General features: G+C 42.0%; 2 protein-coding genes across 2 annotated transcripts in view; both read right to left on the reverse strand.

Moving 5' to 3' along the window:
- Positions 1 to 295, reverse strand: part of LOC103511059 (putative ferric-chelate reductase 1 homolog) — a 2,923-nt gene extending 2,628 nt beyond the window's left edge. Inside the window, exon 1 of the mRNA XM_008475770.2 lies at positions 131 to 295. Within this exon, the coding sequence (XP_008473992.1) occupies positions 131 to 259 (129 nt within the window). The 5' untranslated portion in view covers positions 260 to 295. The remainder of the gene's footprint in view (positions 1 to 130) is intronic.
- Positions 296 to 2,108: 1,813 nt separating this feature from the next.
- On the reverse strand, positions 2,109 to 20,392 carry LOC103511054 (putative ferric-chelate reductase 1 homolog). Its single transcript, XM_017444842.2, has 12 exons — positions 20,054 to 20,392; positions 17,332 to 17,426; positions 13,170 to 13,305; positions 12,556 to 12,756; positions 11,999 to 12,109; positions 11,259 to 11,415; positions 10,084 to 10,352; positions 9,216 to 9,477; positions 8,786 to 9,012; positions 8,189 to 8,435; positions 7,709 to 7,821; positions 2,109 to 3,113 (listed from the first exon to the last, which is right to left on the reverse strand). Exons 1-12 carry the CDS (start codon positions 20,381 to 20,383, stop codon positions 2,853 to 2,855), a joined length of 2,409 nt encoding a protein of 802 aa, XP_017300331.1. The 5' UTR covers positions 20,384 to 20,392; the 3' UTR covers positions 2,109 to 2,852.
- Between the last annotated feature and the right edge of the window lie 544 nt (positions 20,393 to 20,936).

Raw genomic sequence — 20,936 nt, forward strand, 5'->3', positions numbered from 1 at the left:
GTTGGGGCGAAACCCCCCCCCCCCCCGGGCGGGAATTAAACCCGCGGCCTAGCGCTTACAAGGCACACGCGCTACCTTCCAAGCTAACTAGGCTGGCTGTCTAAAGCTTTGCGTAATTCACATCACTCACCTGAGCTGCTTGGGACAGTTGTCCTCCGTTCTGTTCAGGTCCTGCAGTTTCTATATCTACAGATCTTCTAAACACTTGTACTGGGGATGACTCCTGGGCTACCCAGAATGTCTTGTAGTCTTTCACCATGGTAGCGCTGAAATCAAGAAGAAATGAATTCTAGGTTGGAATTGATCGGATATAACGAAACCGCCCTAGCGCGTCACCGATATGTTTTTGTTTCTTCTCGATTCCTGCCGGGTACGAACTTTTTTTTTAAAAAAAGAGTTTCGAAACAGGGAACTGTAACTGCTATAGTCTTATCATCCCGAAATCGAAGAGAGAAGGAAGACAGGATAGGAGGAAAGCCAGCCGTTCCGAGAACGAACATTATACCATCAGGATAAAATTCGCCCCGGGCGGGAATCGAACCCGCGGCCTAGCGCTTACAAGGCAGACGCACTACCAACTAAGCTAACTAGGCTGGCGGTACGAACTTTGTTCTGAACAGATTCTGTTCGTTCTTGAAACGCCTGAGTTTTTCCTGTCTTCTCCTTCCCCTGTCTTCGATTTCCGGACGATAAGGCCTCCGCTGTTACCATCTTCTCTACGAAACCTCTTGGAAAATATATAGCAAACCTTGATACATAATTACGTGGTCACTTGTAAGCTAAAGTCCCAGGTTCAATTCATCGGAAAGTCAATGTCCTTCTAATTCTAGAGAAAAGCAGCTTTAAATTCTATCGCCACACCTGCATAATACTTAAGTAATAAGAATAGGTTTATACCTCATGTGAGGACTGACATAACGTTCAGTGTGTGGGAGTTGCGAGTAATTCAGTAAATTGTTTGTTTAGGTTTCTTTGCTGAGGAAGTTGCAGCGATATGGACCTATACATTCGTATGTAAGTATACTATGTATCTGGAGATACATTAGTATGTAAGTATACGAGTATACGAGTACTATGTATCTGGAGATACATTAGTATGAAAGTATAATGTGAAGTATTTCTTATCTTTTGTTGTTATTCTTTGAAGGTCCCTGATACCGTCTGATGTAAATGAGACATTCTCTGAAGGAGGAATAATTGGGTTAGGTTTTTATTGCCACCCACACCACGGAGCAGGATTGTAGGTTTTCGGGCACAATATATTATGTAGTTTAGCACCAACTAGAACTGGATGCAAGAAGACCTCATGCAAGCAAACCCTAAAGCCATCCACGTTGCCAACTTCTGGAAATTCTAGTTAATAATAGGGCACCCAGGCCTTCCAGAAACAACTTCAACTTTATAATTCACAGTTTTCAAAACGGCGGACATTGAACCCTCGACCTACCGCTTACAAGGCAGACGCGCTATCCTTCAAGCTAACTAAGGTGGCTTTCAAAATGACGTAATATTACAGAAGAAATCTGTTCGGACACATTGCTTAAACATTATGCTTGGTTTTTAGTCAAAATTTCGCGAAATGTGACGTGTAAGTAGAGTTGCTTTCTGGAATGTTCAGGCCATTCAGTACCTCGGCTGGGTCTTGACCACTACACTACCATAATGGAGGTATGTATCTACATTCTACATAAAACTAATTTCAAAAGGCAAAAACTTAAAGCTATATTAGTATACATAGTATACTGTAGGTTCGTAATAAAATTTCCTTTTTTTTTAAAAATGTGGTATGGACTGTTTAGTATCCCTACTACATTTTCATTATATTTCAGTAGGATTAAAACATCAATTCATGACACATTAAAGTTGGATTTCCACTATCCGTTCAGATCACACTCCAGTCACAGTACGTTTATCAAACAGTCAAATAATTTACATACGGGTTGACGGGAGTTAAGTTAATATGGCAGATCATCGGCAGATGTGAATAAGAATATTTTGACTGTACTTGACTGGAGAGTGACCTGAACTGCATTGGCATCGGGCTTAAATTAAGTTTACATTAATTTGTAAGATATACAAAATGTAAGTACAACATACATACAGACATATTTGGACAAATTCAACAACAATGTAGGTAATAAGTAGAAAAAATAATAATAATAATAAAGCACACGAGACACAAGTTAATTCTAACAATGGCATTATCAGAATAGAAATATTGTAATTTACATAGATAAGTATGTTTGTAGGTAAATATATCTAATAGATTAGTAAGGAAGTGGAAGTTGAAATCAGCAGCACAGAAATTGGTACTTTTGTTTTTTTCAACGTGTGAAATCCCTCACTCATAACAGGAAATAGCTTAGACAAAACTGTCTTTAAAAAGAAAAAACGAAGTGAGAGGCAGTCCTTTGACTGCTAAGATCATTTCAACTGGATTTTATCATCCCGAAAGAGAAGAGCCAAGGAAGACAGGAGAGTATTAAGCCAACCGTTGCAGGAGGCGAACCTTCTCCGTTCATAAAATCCGCCCCGGGCGGGAATCGAACCCGCGACCTAGCGCTTTCAAGGCAGACGCGCTAAGCGAACTAGGCTGGCTACAAGGTGTGAAGTTATCGTCATGTGTTGATGTCTACGTCATGAGTTTATCCTTCATATTATGAGTTTATCCCTCATGTCATGAGTTTATCCTTCATGTCATGAGTTTATCCTTCATGCCATGAGTTTATCCTTCATGTCATGAGTTTATTCTTCATGTCATGAGTTTATCCCTCATGTCATGAGTTTATCCTTCATGTCATGAGTTTATCCCTCATGTCATGAGTTTATCCTTCATGTCATGAGTTTATCCTTCATGTCATGAGTTTATCCTTCATATCTCCCCACTGTTTCTCAATGGGCGCTAACACCACTATAAGCACTAGCGCTACAGTGATGGCTAATATAACTAGACAGTGCAAACATAGTGTGGTTTTCCGCAGCCCAGCGTATGGGGCATCACGCTTGCGTTCCGCATAGTCTGTATGCATTGAGTTACGCCCTGGAGACATCTGCTTCATGGGGAAGGCGTTGATACGCTTCTCTGCTTTTGAATCACTCAGGCAGCCTGAACACTGGAGGACGAGAGAAGAAAATAACGAAGTTAATACAAAACTTCATCTTATGGCCGCCACTCACTGAAACCGCCTGCCAGACCGAGGTCTGGCAGACAGTCGGAATGTGTAATGCGGGACACCTTGGTCTGACAGACGAGACGGTTTGAGAGACCGCGGTCTGAAGCTGTTTCCACCACACACGTTTCGACGGTGTGTCAGACGTTCTGAGCGTGAGTGGCGGAAAAATTGCTACAAAAAGGGACTTTCACAAATGACCGCAAAAAGGATCTTTATTTTTCATTGTCGTGGCTCCTGAATAATTACCATCGATGCTTGTAGAACACTTTGCGCGCGGGATGACCATCGATGCTATCTACTTCAATTCTAGCAAGAGTCTCGAATAATGTACTTACCGATAGGATGAGATGAATGGCGACATAGAAAGCTACAAACGCCACCAGAATCCAGTCTACAAACTCTGGCAGTTCTGCCTTGGATAATTGAACAGCTAGGAAAATAGTTACAACTGAAACACAGAGAGAAGGTGTATGCAGGGTTAAGTACATAATTGCAGGCTTCTTCACAAGAAGGATATAACTCTAGGTAAAACAACTGTCCTGACACGGTATGATGTTTGAAATCTGGTAGAAAATATACATATCTGGATTATCTACAAAGATAGGTAGGTACATGATATTTCTTATACCTAATCGTCCCAAAGCTTTTCAATGTAAATCGAAAACTTGAAGGCTTGAAGCTGTTTTTATCGGAACTCAATTTTCGTATCTTGGTCCTTACGTCCTTATTGGACCAAACGATTTAATTGTAAAAATTAGAGGTCACAAAGGTAGGTTTAGCATTTCCGAACCAACAAGTTCAAGTATACTTACTGGCACAAATATGGGCCACATTGCCTACTAGCCAGTGCAACCAGTTGAACAATGGCCTCTTGCTGGACCCGGGCAGAGGCCTGAGCGCGGCTGCTATTGGTTCTGTTATTTTTTCGGAGTTTTGACCTCAGATTTGGATTTTCCCCAACTTTTTACATAGGAATCGACCATTTATTTAAAATTTTTACCCATTTGCAACTCCTCCATTGCAGGCTTCTTCACAAGAAGGATGATATAACTCTAGCTAAAACAACTGTCCTGACACGGTATGATGTTTGAAATCTGGTAGAAAATATCATGTTGATACATATCTGGATTATTTACAAAGGTAGGTAGGTACATGATATTTCGTATACCTAATCGTCCAAAAGCTTTTCAATGTAAATCGAAAACTTGAAGGCTTGAAGCTGTTTTTATCGGAACTCAATTTTCGTATCTTGGTCCTTACGTCCTTATTGGACCAAACGATTTAATTGTAGAATTAGAGGTCACAAAGTAGGTCCGAACCAACAAGTTAAAGTATACTTACTGGCACAAATATGAGCCACATTGCCTACTAGCCAGTGCAACCAGTTGAACAATGGCCTCTTGCTGGACCCGGGCAGAGGCCTGAGCGCGGCTGCTATTGGTTGAATAAAGCAGAGGACTGTGGTAACCACGCCCACTAGGGCATGGGTCTGACTAGGCCCGGACACCCATCCTCCTACATCATAGAATATGAGGACAGCTCCAGCAATAGTGAGCAGCCAGGTAAGGAACATGAGGGTTCTATGCCACTGGAAATACACCAAGGAGACTCGGGTTAGAACATAACAACAATACAGGATGAAGGAAAATGACCTAATGATCAATTCCTTCGCATCATATAACAACAACAACAACAACAACAATAATAATACAGGGTGAATTTATTATAACGAGCCTCGAGCCACCATGAAATTCTCCAGCACCGATTAAAATTTCGTAATCGGACCGTGAAAAATACTTGATTTCGGTCGGTAAAATCCGCCCGGGGCGGAAATCGAACCCGCGACCTAGCGCTTACAACTTCTTACAAGGCAGACGCGCTACCCTCTAAGAAGCGAACTAGGCTGGTAATCTGTAGGTACATTCATGAAACACTTACAGCAAACCAGATATCCTTAGAGCAGAGGGAAGAGCCGATCCCTCTCTAGAACACTTGGATTTTGTCGAGGGGGAGGGGGGCCGAAAGTACAAACAGTGATGTACCCTTAGGAGGGTGAGGGATTGAAACTCCATATTTTCGGAGCCTGGCCCACAATTAAGGAGAAGAAAGAAGTTCTAGAGGGGGGCAGTCTCCTCACGCCCGCCCCTCCTAAATACCGCCCTGATCAACTTGTCTAACTAAGGTGAAATCCGCCACAACTTGACCAGTTCTTGGTCCATCCTATAATTCATTAGGACAAATCTATGAGTACGCTGTGATATGTGACCCTCATAATGCTGAACTGAGATGTAGGCTTAACTTTAGGCGAAGCCATGTTGTTTGTGGCTCTGTTGATTTTCGGCTTCGTATTGGTCCTAAATCCTACGTGTAGGGGTAAACAGTCCCAAAAGTTGGGTTGAGCTTATATGAATCTCTCACCTTTCAACGAAGATCCTGAAGCTAGAAGCAGGAAGTACTGATCCTTGGCCATATCAAACAATGTCCCCTCTATCCTGGAGCCGATCCAAGTCTGTTTGTAATATCTGGCCATAACAATACCAATACTGGCCGCCCCAATCCATGCTGCTATCATGAAGGCACCATGTAGACGTATGTACAGTTTAGTAGCCGTACTAAATGCACCAACATCAGCTAGGAGGCGCTGCTGTGCTGTGGATGTGAACACTTGGTCGTGAAATCCGACGCTGTTATCTGGAAAACCGGAGAAGAATCATGATTACATTATAATTACGAGTTGATAAGAGTTCAGTGAACTGTAGAATTTGAGCTAAAAACAGAGTTGAGTGTAGAACATAGAGCATCGAGAAGCTACATACACAGAAAGGCCACTCTGAGGCTTGGGTGTAGGGGTAAACAGTCCCAAAAGTTGGGTTGAGCTTATACGAATCTCTCACCTTTCAACGAAGATCCTGAAGCTAGAAGCAGGAAGTACTGATCCTTGGCCATATCAAACAATGTCCCCTCTATCCTGTGCACAGGGTCCCGAGTGAATTTACAATAGATGCTGCCATCTACCGAGCTACTGTTGAGTAGATTGATTCCGTCAACACCAATTCTCTTGTTAGCCTTATCGTTAGCGATGTTCCATGAGTTGTACGCCTTGATGGAACCCCCACCTGTCTCCTCTCGTACGCACTCCATCACACTGTCTCCACCCTGGGGGATAGAATATGATCTTATAATACTGCGAGAACAGACCCTTAACCTGAGCATCATGACTACGCCACTGAGGTCGGTGGAAAAGTCACTTTACCTCCATCAAAGTAGATTATAGGTCAGATTATACATAATAGATCAGTTGCGCTTACTTGGATGATGTTTCAAAGTCATAGAGCAGGAAAAATGAGGACCAACGGAATTTTTCCCGCTGTTACAGTCTTCTCTACGAAACCTCTTGGAAAATATAAAGCAAACCTTGATACATAATTACGTGGTCACTTGTAAGCTAAAGTCCCAGGTTCAATTCATCGGAAAGTCAATGTCCTTCTAATTCTAGAGAAAAGCAGCTTTAAATTCTATCGCCACACCTGCATAATACTTAATAAGGATTTAACCTCGCTCCTATTATTCCTTTGTTCTTCACAATATTACTTATAGCCTATAGCTTACAGGTACCTATACCTATCTACCTACTTAAGAATTTAACCTCGCTCCTATTATTCCTTTGTTCTTCACAATATTACTTATAGCCTATAGCTTACAGGTACCTATACCTATCTACCTACTTCTCCCCACTGTTTCTCAATAGGCGCCAACACCACTATAAGCACTAGCGCTACAGTGATGGCTAATATAACTAGACAGTGCAGACATAGTGTGGTTTTCCGCAGCCCAGCGTATGGGGCATCACGCTTGCGTTCCGCATAGTCTGTATGCATGGAGTTACGCCCTGGAGACATCTGCTTCATGGGGAAGGCGTTGATACGCTTCTCTGCTTTCGAATCACTCAGGCAGCCTGAACACTGGAGGACGAGAGAAGAAAATAAAGAAGTTAATACAAAACTTCGTCTTATGGCCGCCACTCACTGAAACCATCTGCCAGACCAAGGTCTGGCAGACAGTCGGAATGAGTAATGCGGGAAAAGCTTGACACCTTGGTCTGATAGACGAGACGGTTTGAGACACCGCGGTCTGAAGCTGTTTCCACCACACACGTTCCGACGGTGTGTCAGACGTTCTGAGTGTGAGTGGCGGAAAAATTGCTACAAAAAGGGACTTTCACAAATGAACGCAAAAAGGATCTTTATTTTTCATTGTCGTGGTTTCTGAATTAAGGAGCGCGGTAGCGCTCCGCCCCGCCAAGTCAAAGTTTGACCGCGCTACTAGAGATATTATACGCGACAGGGAAAGTAGCCGTTTTCAGGAAGTTGTAGAGGGACAACTACAAATGATGGAAGAAAACGGATTGCGTGTGTGTGTTGGGGCATGCAAGTAGACCAAGTTTGAAAAAAAAAAAAAATTCATCAAAATCGGTTATAATTACCATAGAAGCTATCTACTTCAATTCTAGCAAGAGTCTCGAAGAATGTACTTACCGATAGGATAAGATGAATGGCGACATAGAAAGCTACAAACGCCACCAGAATCCAGTCTACAAACTCTGGCAGTTCTGCCTTGGATAATTGAACAGCTAGGAAAATAGTTACAACTGAAACACAGAGAGAAGGTGTATGCAGGGTTAAATACATAATAGATCAGTTGCGCTTACTTGGATGATGTTTCAAAGTCATAGAGCAGGAAAAATGAGGACCAACGGAATTTTTCTTTTTCTTCTACGACTTCTAGATCCCGAGATAAATCGATTTAAAAAATACCGGTAAATCGTGAACTTTGACGTCACGGCATACGCTCCCGTACACGATGACGTCACATCAAATGTCCCGAGCAAAGCTCCCTCGCAGATTTTCGTATCTTGGTCCTTACGTCCTTATTGGACCAAACGATTTAATTGTAAAAATTAGAGGTCACAAAGGTAGGTTTAGCATTTCCGAACCAACAAGTTCAAGTATACTTACTGGCACAAATATGGGCCACATTGCCTACTAGCCAGTGCAACCAGTTGAACAATGGCCTCTTGCTGGACCCGGGCAGAGGCCTGAGCGCGGCTGCTATTGGTTGAATAAAGCAGAGGACTGTGGTAACCACGCCCACTAGGGCATGGGTCTGACTAGGCCCGGACACCCATCCTCCTACATCATAGAATATGAGGACAGCTCCAGCAATAGTGAGCAGCCAGGTAAGGAACATGAGGGTTCTATGCCACTGGAAATACACCAAGGAGACTCGGGTTAGAACATAACAACAATACAGGATGAAGGAAAATGACCTAATGATCAATTCCTTCGCATCATATAACAACAACAACAACAACAACAATAATAATACAGGGTGAATTTATTATAACGAGCCTCGAGCCACCATGAAATTCTCCAGCACCGATTAAAATTTCGTAATCGGACCGTGAAAAATACTTGATTTCGGTCGGTAAAATCCGCCCGGGGCGGAAATCGAACCCGCGACCTAGCGCTTACAACTTCTTACAAGGCAGACGCGCTACCCTCTAAGAAGCGAACTAGGCTGGTAATCTGTAGGTACATTCATGAAACACTTACAGCAAACCAGATATCCTTAGAGCAGAGGGAAGAGCCGATCCAAGTCTGTTTGTAATATCTGGCCATAACAATACCAATACTGGCCGCCCCAATCCATGCTGCTATCATGAAGGCACCATGTAGACGTATGTACAGTTTAGTAGCCGTACTAAATGCACCAACATCAGCTAGGAGGCGCTGCTGTGCTGTGGATGTGAACACTTGGTCGTGAAATCCGACGCTGTTATCTGGAAAACCGGAGAAGAATCATGATTACATTATAATTACGAGTTGATAAGAGTTCAGTGAACTGTAGAATTTGAGCTAAAAACAGAGTTGAGTGTAGAACATAGAGCATCGAGAAGCTACATACACAGAAAGGCCACTCTGAGGCTTACGTGTAGGGGTAAACAGTCCCAAAAGTTGGGTTGAGCTTATATGAATCTCTCACCTTTCAACGAAGATCCTGAAGCTAGAAGCAGGAAGTACTGATCCTTGGCCATATCAAACAATGTCCCCTCTATCCTGTGCACAGGGTCCCGAGTGAATTTACAATAGATGCTGCCATCTACCGAGCTACTGTTGAGTAGATTGATTCCGTCAACACCAATTCTCTTGTTAGCCTTATCGTTAGCGATGTTCCATGAGTTGTACGCCTTGATGGAACCCCCACCTGTCTCCTCTCGTACGCACTCCATCACACTGTCTCCACCCTGGGGGATAAAATATGATCTAAGATCTTATAATACTGCGAGAACAGAGGTGGACGAGACCCTTAACCTGAGCATCATGACTACGCCACTGAGGTCGGTGGAAAAGTCACTTTACCTCCATCAAAGTAGATTATAGGGCAGATTATACCGCCAGAATTGTGTGAACTTTGAGGATATGAAGTGCACAGCTAAGCTGGCGGTACCCACTTCTTTACGTTCTTGTCCCGTGATCTAACATCTTGTCATTCGCGTCCTAACATACACCAGGACAGAACAGCACTGACAAAACATTTGACGCAAAATTTCAGATTATACCGTCAGAATTGTGTGAACTTTGAGGATATGAAGTGCACAGCTAAGCTGGCGGTACCCACTTCTTTACATTCTTGTCCCGTGATCTAACATCTTGTCATTCGCGTCCTAACATACACCAGGACAGAACAGCACTGACAAAACCTTTGACGCAAAATTGCTGATCTGCTGACAGTCAAGAGTAAGTAAAGTTAGTAGGTAAATAATATGATCTATCATCCATTTGTAGTTACATACTTTCCGTGTCTATGAGACAGGCTACTTGTGGTTGATAGGATTTCACATAGTGCTTACCATTTTGTTATCATGCGACAGCCCCACGGCTACATACGCAGCATTCTCCGCTTTCAATTCAAACGTATGTCGTGTACCCTCCACTCTCACGGACGCTACTGCTGTACAACTCTGACTATCTACACATCCCTCCGGTGATCCGAAACAAGACTTGAGCTTATTACACTCCGTGTAGAACGGATCATTGGACCGCGAGGCTTTCAATTCAGAGACCCGGGATCGATCCTTGGTGCTTGTGTAAGCAACGTCGTGGAAACCCACCGTGAATGCTGGAAGTGAGAAGGACGAAATGTTGATTATGTTGGACTACCCATCTACCTTACAAACCTTACATGTCCTTTGCTTCGTTACGATAACCAATAGGTAGAAGACACCTATTCTAAATAATATATTTTCTAGAGATGTCTTTCTAAAGCTCTCGTTCTGGCAGCAGAACTGCCAAAGCTTTCCTCAAGTAACATGGAAAGTCTGATACTATGCTGCCAACATTACGTACCTACATGTGAGTTTTAGGACTTTGTAGTTGGGTAACTCAGTTTTCTATATCTAGTCTTCCACTTTAGATAGCTGCAGGTATTTCTAGGAATCCATAACTTACGTTTGAGTGCAGATCCAGCAGCCAGGAGCAAGTGGTATTCATTATTGTTCAAGTCATACTCCGCACGGACGCTACTGCTGTACAACTCTGACTATCTACACATCCCTCCGGTGATCCGAAACAAGACTTGAGCTTGTTGCACTCCGTGTAGAACGGATCATTGGACCGCGAGGCTTTCAATTCAGAGACCCGGGATCGATCCTTGGTGCTTGTGTAAGCAACGTCGTGGAAACCCACCGTGAATGCTGGAAGTGAGAAGGACGAAATGTTGACTATGTTGGACTACCCATCTACCTTACAAACCTTACATGTCCTTTGCTTCGTTACGATAACCAATAGGTAGAAGATACCTATTCTAAATAATATCTTTCTAGGGATGCCTTTCTAAAGCTCTCGTTCTGGCAGCAGAACTGCCAAAGCTTTCCTCAAGTAACATGGACAGTCTGATACTATGCTGCCAACATTACGTAGGTACATGTGAGTTTTAGGACTTAGTAGTTGGGTACCTAACTCAGTTTTCTATATCTAGTCTTTCACTTTGGATAGCTGCAGGTGTTTCTTTGAATTAATAACTTACGTTTGAGTGCAGATCCAGCAGCCAGGAGCAAGTGGTATTCATTATTGTTCAAATCATACTCCTTGTCTTGTACAGCTATCTTAGCCACATGGTTCACCTTACAGTATAGATCTCCATCATAGAATGAACCCTCTAGGAGCTCCACACCTTCCTGATCCTGGGGAGGGAGAAGAAGTAATGTTAACCTTGGAGACACTTAGCAAAAATAATAGAAAGTAATAAAGTTAGGTGTCGCGACTACACACTCATGATGAAATGGCTGTTGACATACTCGATGACTGTCCGGACACAGACTATATCGGAAGAGTCACTCCGAACAGACATTAGGTACATACATAAGACTTAGTATAGCTTTCTGTTTTCTGGAAGATTTGACATTTTTAAACTAAGTACGGCTTGCGGTGATCGCAATATCCGAACAGTCTGAACCTTTTACATTCTAATACAATTCAACTGAATCAAAAACTACCTACGATCTGGAAAACGCACTTCATTTTAGGACCTACACCTACCTCTTCGAATGTTCCGTAGTATGAAAGCTGCATTGGAAAAAAGGACAAATTTGATTTAATCGGTTTAGTTAAAAACAATTTCTAATTGGGCAGGAAGCTTTGGGCTATAACTTAAGCATATGACGTTTTTGGAGAATGCTTTATTTTCTTCTTCTAATAGCTTAAGATACGTATCTCCGTCAGACATTAGATGTACCTACCTATATAAATAGGACTCTTTTTACTTACGTCGAATCTTCTGTTTTGTTTGGCATTAGGAATGTTGAATGAGCGATAAGCTTTGACTATGGTGCCTCTGCTGAGATCTTCATTGACACACTCTACAACGTGATCACCTCCCTGAAACCACAATTAATTTATCTTAATACCACCACACTTCTAGAATCCTACGGAATAGGTAGGTATTATGGATACTTCTACGACTTTTTTTCCAATTAGTCCACACACTTCTTATCGTCCATCACTATTTTTCTAATGAGTCCAATGCAACAAAAGGTGCTTGAAAATATTGCAAAACGTGGAGTACAAAGTTGAAAAGTTGCTTCAAAGATGACAGCCCTAATCAGCCTGATCTTGGAAGTCTCATTTATCGCTTGAACTGACGCATCGTACAGCGGTTATTTGGAATTTTAAGTGTGTTAATCATAAATGCTTGTCACAAATGTCGTCCCCCGCTTAATATACTACGCTAAAGTTGACTTGGACTCGAACCACCAACCTCCGGATTCACGTCCACCGTACTAACCACTGCACCACTGAGGTTGGTGCAGCGGTTATTTGCTTACCATTTTGGTATCATCTGAGAACCCGATGGCAATGTATTTGCTCTTCTTGCCGAACATTTCAATCTGGAAGTCTCTCCCCTGAGGTGCGATAGTGACTAGAGCTACACAGGTTTTGCCTGCAATACATCCATCAGGAGAACCTAAACACTTCTTGGTCTTCCCACAGGACTTGTAGGCACTCAACTCTAGATTTCTCTGACCCTGGAACAACAAGGTAAATAATGGAACCATCAGTATTTTATTTTCTTATCGATATAATAACTAGAGAGAGGTTGAGTGAACTGATTGGAATACTATCTACGAGCTGTTCTCTAAGAAGGACAGAATATATTCCAATATCTCTTATCGTCCTGGAAGAGAAGGGAGAAGGAAGACAGGATAGGAGAAAGTTAGCCGTTGCGAGAACGAACCTTATTCGTTCAGGCTAAAATCCCCCCCCCCCCCGCGGGGATTAAACCCCCGCCGCACGCCTTCCCAGGACCGACACGTGGCGAAACCCCCCCCCCCCCCGGGCGGGAATTAAACCCGCGGCCTAGCGCTTACAAGGCACACGCGCTACCTTCCAAGCTAACTAGGCTGGCTGTCTAAAGCTTTGCGTAATTCACATCACTCACCTGAGCTGCTTGGGACAGTTGTCCTCCGTTCTGTTCAGGTCCTGCAGTTTCTATATCTACAGATCTTCTAAACACTTGTACTGGGGATGACTCCTGGGCTACCCAGAATGTCTTGTAGTCTTTCACCATGGTAGCGCTGAAATCAAGAAGAAATGAATTCTAGGTTGGAATTGATCGGATATAACGAAACCGCCCTAGCGCGTCACCGATATGTTTTTGTTTCTTCTCGATTCCTGCCGGGTACGAACTTTTTTTTTAAAAAAAGAGTTTCGAAACAGGGAACTGTAACTGCTATAGTCTTATCATCCCGAAATCGAAGAGAGAAGGAAGACAGGATAGGAGGAAAGCCAGCCGTTCCGAGAACGAACATTATACCATCAGGATAAAATTCGCCCCGGGCGGGAATCGAACCCGCGGCCTAGCGCTTACAAGGCAGACGCACTACCAACTAAGCTAACTAGGCTGGCGGTACGAACTTTGTTCTGAACAGATTCTGTTCGTTCTTGAAACGCCTGAGTTTTTCCTGTCTTCTCCTTCCCCTGTCTTCGATTTCCGGACGATAAGGCCTCCGCTGTTACAGTCTTCTCTACGAAACCTCTTGGAAAATATAAAGCAAACCTTGATACATAATTACGTGGTCACTTGTAAGCTAAAGTCCCAGGTTCAATTCATCGGAAAGTCAATGTCCTTCTAATTCTAGAGAAAAGCAGCTTTAAATTCTATCGCCACACCTGCATAATACTTAAGTAATGAGAATTTAACCTCGCTCCTATTATTCCTTTGTTCTTCACAATATTACCTATAGCCTATAGCTTACAGGTACCTATACCTATCTACCTACTTAATTAGATGAATAGGAATTACACATGTTCTTGACATCGCAACATGATCATAAAGTTGATAAGCAATTAGGTAAGACATAAATCCTCATTAGAATAATGATCGATATCACAATTAATTCTCAATATCGATATGATGGATCTAAAGCTAAGCTGGCAAACAACAAGGAGATGTACGTATAGATAGGCAATAATGTGTTTTGTATGAATGATTTCGAGCTTTGATTCGTAATGAATTGAAATCTAGGTTATAATACCTTATACACATATTAGGTAGAATCTCAGATTACCAAACACATAAACTCAACTTGGTCTGATTCTAATATTCTATTCTGATAGGTTTGACTGTTTTGATATCTCACAGATGCTCGCAGCTCTCACAAACCAATAAAGAATACGTAACCTATGAGGTTTAAAGTTATTTCCACTAGTGAATACCTGAATAGAAGGGGCTTAGGTAAGCTGCAAAAGCATCAGTTCCTCTCATTAGGAGAGCCCTCGAGAGGGGAAGGGGGATTCGGTCGGGCCCGTTTTTTAAGGGACCGGTAAGTAGATCGAAATAGAGAGAGAGAAAGAAACATGAAATATGATTTGGCAAACACACAAGCAGTAAGGCCGTCCACTCGCTATCAGGTAGAGCTGACAGATACACCTAAACAGGTCCGCCTGTCAGGTCTATCTGATACCTGATGAGCACACACACACACACACACACACACACACACACACACACACACTATCAGGTAGACCTGACAGGCGGACCTGTTCAGGTCTACCAAATTGCGAGTGCCCGGCCTTACTGCTTGTTGGTTTGCCAAATCACATTTCACGTTCTTCTCACTGACTCCCTCTCTCTGTTTCTCTTATAGTAGTGGCCGGCATAGGCTCACCACTGTGCACTGTTCTTATCACTGAGATGTCAGCAAAGGACATGACCTCTTTCCTCTAGTTAGATACCCTATTGTACTTCAAGTATTCCAATGACTTCAGGGTTGTGAGAACTACAGTCGACGTTATCAAAACTTATTGCCAGAAGTCCACAATATACCAGTTGAGTACCTGTTCAATGACTAGGTCATGATATGTTAGGTTTATACCTCATGTGAGGACTGACATAACGTTCAGTGTGTGGGAGTTGCGAGTAATTCAGTAAATTGTTTGTTTAGGTTTCTTTGCTGAGGAAGTTGCAGCGATATGGACCTATACATTCGTATGTAAGTATACTATGTATCTGGAGATACATTAGTATGTAAGTATACGAGTATACGAGTACTATGTATCTGGAGATACATTAGTATGAAAGTATAATGTGAAGTATTTCTTATCTTTTGTTGTTATTCTTTGAAGGTCCCTGATACCGTCTGATGTAAATGAGACATTCTCTGAAGGAGGAATAATTGGGTTAGGTTTTTATTGCCACCCACACCACGGAGCAGGATTGTAGGTTTTCGGGCACAATATATTATGTAGTTTAGCACCAACTAGAACTGGATGCAAGAAGACCTCATGCAAGCAAACCCTAAAGCCATCCACGTTGCCAACTTCTGGAAATTCAAGATCTGATGTTCAAGTTTGTTTCCGAACACGAAAAGTAAGCTAGTAGGTATGTTTCAGCACTAACTATAACAGTATAACATATTAGCTAATCTGATTCTATCATGTCCCAAACGCCACACCACGATAGGCATGGTCCCTATCTCACGGTGTTGGAAGGATTGAAATCCTTTGGACGTCCAGAAATAATCTGGACCCCTTCCATATCCTAAATGTTTGTAATGATAATGGCCTTTAGTTTAGCTCCAGTCATTCTCAGTTCACTTTCCCCTTTTCTCAGGGGCGAGATAGGAAGTTCCTAAATGTTAGGGTGTAGTTTTTTCCCCACATAACCTAAAGGGTGAATTAAGCTTCTACGAATCTCAGGATCTAGGTACTTACAGCCTGTGTTCCGCAGTTCAAGAGCTGCGTGTTGCGAGGTATCTGAACGAAACTTCCTATCGCTTCATCAGACTCTGGTGTCCGTGCCTGAACCCCTAAATCCTACAAGTTGTAAGTCTTCATTAGGTTTGGACTTTCAAAAGTTCAACATTGATAATAAGATCACATCGATTTAACATAAGACCATATTGACAGGCATCTATGATTGGTATTGACTGGACAGGTGAATGGTGAAATAGGACCTAACAATAGACGTTTCAAGGAAATCTCCAACGAAAAGAGTTTTGGAGAATTTAATCTTTTAGAATGTCAAAAATCAAAGCCATGCATTAGGTACCTCGTTGTGTGACAGTAAAAGTGTCACTGTAAATACCTACGTTCACAAACTCCACGTTCCAGAAGTGCAATCTCAGGTGTGCAGGTTACTGAAGCATGAATTCATCAGAACTGAGGGCACTGTGGTTCAAATTTAAAGGGAAGGTACCTACCGGCCTTCTTTTTTACATCCAGGAGTATTAGGTACATATGAGGTAGGTATGCCCCCATTTAGCACGGAATACATATTTTTGTATGTATTCTATGAATGGGGGTACTCCTCCTCCTCTTCTTTCACTAAACCTTATCCCATTTCTATATGGGGTCGGCATTTCTGTCTTTAATTCTCCTTCTCCACAATCCTCTGTCTAGGGCTTCTCCTCTGCGCCATCCTTTCTCTCTCAGATCTTCATTGACTTTGTCTCATCTCTTTCTTTGTAATTGTTGTTCTGCCTTATTGAAAAATAAAGTTAATTATTATTTTGAAAAAAAAAAGGTACCTCGAATCGGTATAGGTACATAGGCACTTAATAGGTAGGTACATACGTATTATGCAAATAAGGTACAATACCTAGTATCTACAATCGTACATACATTATACATATGTAATACCTGTTTCTATTGCCAATACTGGCACCCATAACAACCCAGAGTACTTGGTTCAAGGCTTGTATGTGGCAGAAGTTCAGTAGGTCCGCGGACTTGTTAGTTAACCTGAATTAAGTTTGAACCTATGAAACTGATTTGCTCATTAGTTATCTACTTACTTATGTAAGTATGTACCAGTGGTTTAGTCAACTGTAGAACATTAGGGAAGAATACCTAAGAGTCCCCGAAAGTTCTTATTGAGCCGAAATGAGATCGGGACCGAAATGATGAGAAAAATTTCCTTTGTGTGTTGAAAATTTTTGCCAAATTTCATCAAAATCTGACAAATCGTTCGAAAGTTCTCACGGAAAGTTATTAAACAGACATCAGACAAACTAAATACATATTATAAAGTAGTAAAGTTAAAGCCTGAAACTCACTCCATTCGTTCAGTGAAGTGAATCTCATGGTAGGTAGGTACTTACACAAATGTAACAGATCCTTCATAATCAGGTGGTGATTCCCACTCCATCTCAATATTAGTTTTCCTCGCGTTAGTAGACTGCGTGACAGACGAATTCTGAAATGAGCGAAACATAAAACATTTAGACACAATATTATAGGATAGGTAGATAACTTTAAGGTGTAACATGGTCGACGGGCCGTCGATCAATGAGGTGAATCTATGTTATCAAGGCAGTGTGGACGGTTCAGTCGACGTCAATCAACGGACACACCTTTAGGTACTCAGAGTTGTTAAATCGCTATCAAACCTCTGAGATTGGCGCGAACGACACTAGAGTGTTAGTTAAAGTGCCTAACTTGGAAAAAAAAAACCTCTCAGAATCCTCGGGGACCTTCAACATATAACCGCACCGACCCCACGCCGACATACGGCCGAGTGTTGAACGTGCTACGGCGAAAAAGAAGATACAAGGGATTTGAACGTTTTGGAACATACATCACCACACCACGCCAGCACCTACACATCATGGTGTGGTGAATGGTGAAGTGTGTTCCGACCTTTAATATGAGATTGTGCAGTGTGTATCCTAGTGTGTGTAAGTGAAAGAGTCAAGTTCAAGAATTCAAGAAAATAGAAGAAAATAGAAAAGAGTCAAGTTCAAGAATTCAAGAAAATAGAAACTCTTCAAAGGGAAGTATTGAGAAATTCCATGCAGATGAAACATTATCTAATCTCTTCTCTAACCATGAGAACGAAACAAAAGAGAGTAGGTATAACACAATGGCGTCTCCTAGCATGTCATAATGCAATACAATGAACTCTTGTATAGCATGCCGTAGCATGCCAATGAATGTCGCCCACGAGGCCCAGCATCTCATAGAATCTCAGATTACCAAACACATAAACTCAACTTGGTCTGATTCTAATATTCTATTCTGAGTACATATTAGGTATGTATTGTAGGTACGCAACATACGGGGTAGGTCAATAGGTAGATACTATGACCCCCAAAAGATATTCGCTCAAGAAACATCATCACCACCTGATACCTACTCGTAAATAGACTGCAAACATTTCAGAAGAATCAAAAGCTTCAATTTTAGTACATTTTTAGGGAAGATTTTTTTTCTCTCTCTAGAAAACTCTGGATTTTGTCGAGGGGGAGGGGGGCCGAAAGTACAAACAGTGATGTACCTTTAGGAGGGTGAGGGGTTGAAACTCCATATTTTCGGAGCCTGGCCCACAATTAAGGAGAAGAATGAAGTTCTAGGGGGGGGGCAGTCTCCTCACGCCCGCCCCTCCTAAATACCGCCCTGATCAACTTGTCTAACTAAGGTGAAATCCGCTACAACTTGACCAGTTTTAGGTCCATCCTATAATTTATTAGGACAAATCTATGAGTACGCTGTGATATGTGACCCTCATAATGCTGAACTGAGATGTAGGCTTAACTTTAGACGAAGCCATCATGTTGTGTTGTGGCTCTGTTGATTTTCGGCTTCGTATTGGTCCTAAATCCTACAAGTTGTAAGTCTTCATTAGGTTTGGAATTTCAAAAGTTTAACATTGATAATAAGATCATATCGATTTAACATAAGACCATATTGACAGGCATCTATGATTGGTATTGACTGGACAGGTGTGAATGCTGAAATAGGACCTAACAATGGACGTTTCAAGGCAATCTCCAACGAAAAGAGTTTTGGAGAATTTAATCTTTTAGAACGTCAAAAATCAAAGCCATGCATTAGGTACCTCGTTGTGTGTCAATAAAAGTTCATAAGTACCTACGTTCACAAACTCCACGTTCTAGAAATGCAATCTCAGGTGTGCAGGTTACTGAGGCATGAATTCAGAACTGAGGGCACTGTGGTTCAAATTTAAAGGCAAAAGGTATACCTACCGGCCTTCTTTTTTAGTCCGTCCTTCCTTTATTATTACTAATAATAAAAGGTATAGTACATAGAAGTTATGTATTGTAGGTACGCAATATACGGGGTAGGTCAATAGGTAGATACTATGACCCCCCAAAAGATATTCGCTCAAGAAACATCATCACCACCTGATACCTACTCGTAAACAGACTGCAAACTTTTCAGAAGAATCAAAAGCTTGAATTTTAGTACATTTTTAGTGAAGATTTTTTTTCTCTCTCTAGAACATATTAGGTATGTATTGTAGGTACGCAATATACGGGGTAGGTCAATAGGTAGATACTATGACCCCCAAAAGATATTCGCTCAAGAAACATCATCACCACCTGATACCTGCTCGTAAACAGACTGCAAACTTTTCAGAAGAATCAAAAGCTTGAATTTTAGTACATTTTTAGTGAAGATTTTTTTTCTCTCTCTAGAAGACACGGAAAGTAAATAAGTAAGCTAGTAGGTATGTTCCAGCACTAACTATAACAGTATAACTTATAACAGTATAACAATAACATATTAGCTAATCTGATTCTATCATGTCCCAAACGCCACACCACGATAGGCATGGTCCCTATCTCACGGTGTTGGAAGGATTGAAATCCTTTGGACGTCCAGAAATAATCTGGACCCCTTCCATATCCTAAATGTTTGTAATGATAATGGCCTTTAGTTTAGCTCCAGTCATTCTCAGTTCACTTTCCCCTTTTCTCAGGGGCGAGATAGGAAGTTCCTAAATGTTAGGGTGTAGTTTTTTCCCCACATAACCTAAAGGGTGAATTAAGCTTCTACGAATCTCAGGATCTAGGTACTTACAGCCTGTGTTCCGCAGTTCAAGAGCTGCGTGTTGCGAGGTATCTGAACGAAACTTCCTATCGCTTCATCAGACTCTGGTGTCCGTGCCTGAACCAGGAACCCGGTGAAGAATTGCAGGGGTGGCGACGACAGGGTCACCAGAATTCTACCCGCGTCATCCACTTCTTCCGCCCCTGTCTGTATCGTGTAGGGGGAAGCACTGGTCTGTGTTGGGACCCCGTGGCCAGGGGTCATTGTCTTGCAGGCGAATGTGGGGGCTCCCGCCTTGTAGCCCAGGTTGGGGTTGAGACACCGCAGGAATATGAAGAGGAGGAGGGAGAGCTTGTCCATGGCACGATGGAATCTGGAACAGAACAACATGGTACATGATTGACTTGTATTGAATTGGGTGGATTTTTGAAAAATGGCGAAATACCCTATGACTGTGTTTTGTTCATACTCAAAAGGTCCACTCTGAGGCTTAGGTATAGGAGCAAACAACACCAAAAGATGGTTTAAGCTTATACGAATCTACTGTACTTTGTGGTAATACAGGTCAATTGTCGCTTCCAATTTTTGATATTGGCGAGCTTTCCAAGGCACACTTTATGTTTCTTGTAAAGACAAAAAATTAGAGGATTGGCGAAGGCGAAATAAAGAAAAAGAAATACCACATTATCACAACCGTAAACCAAGGTGTCTACTATAAAATATCCGTCGTTTTTGCTCTTTACCTACCATCAAGTTAACCTGACATGCCCCCGTGAACTTTGTTGATATTTTCAGGACGATAACAAAAATTTAACAAACACGCAAAAGTAACATTCAACATTGGGTAAGAAGCAATTTTCCTAACCTACACAGAGGTCAATACACTTAGATGGACAGTGATAATGGTATTTAC

Source organism: Diaphorina citri, unplaced genomic scaffold (genome assembly GCF_000475195.1).
Source record: "Diaphorina citri unplaced genomic scaffold, Diaci psyllid genome assembly version 1.1 scaffold670, whole genome shotgun sequence".
Taxonomy (NCBI): Eukaryota; Metazoa; Arthropoda; class Insecta; order Hemiptera; family Psyllidae; genus Diaphorina; species Diaphorina citri.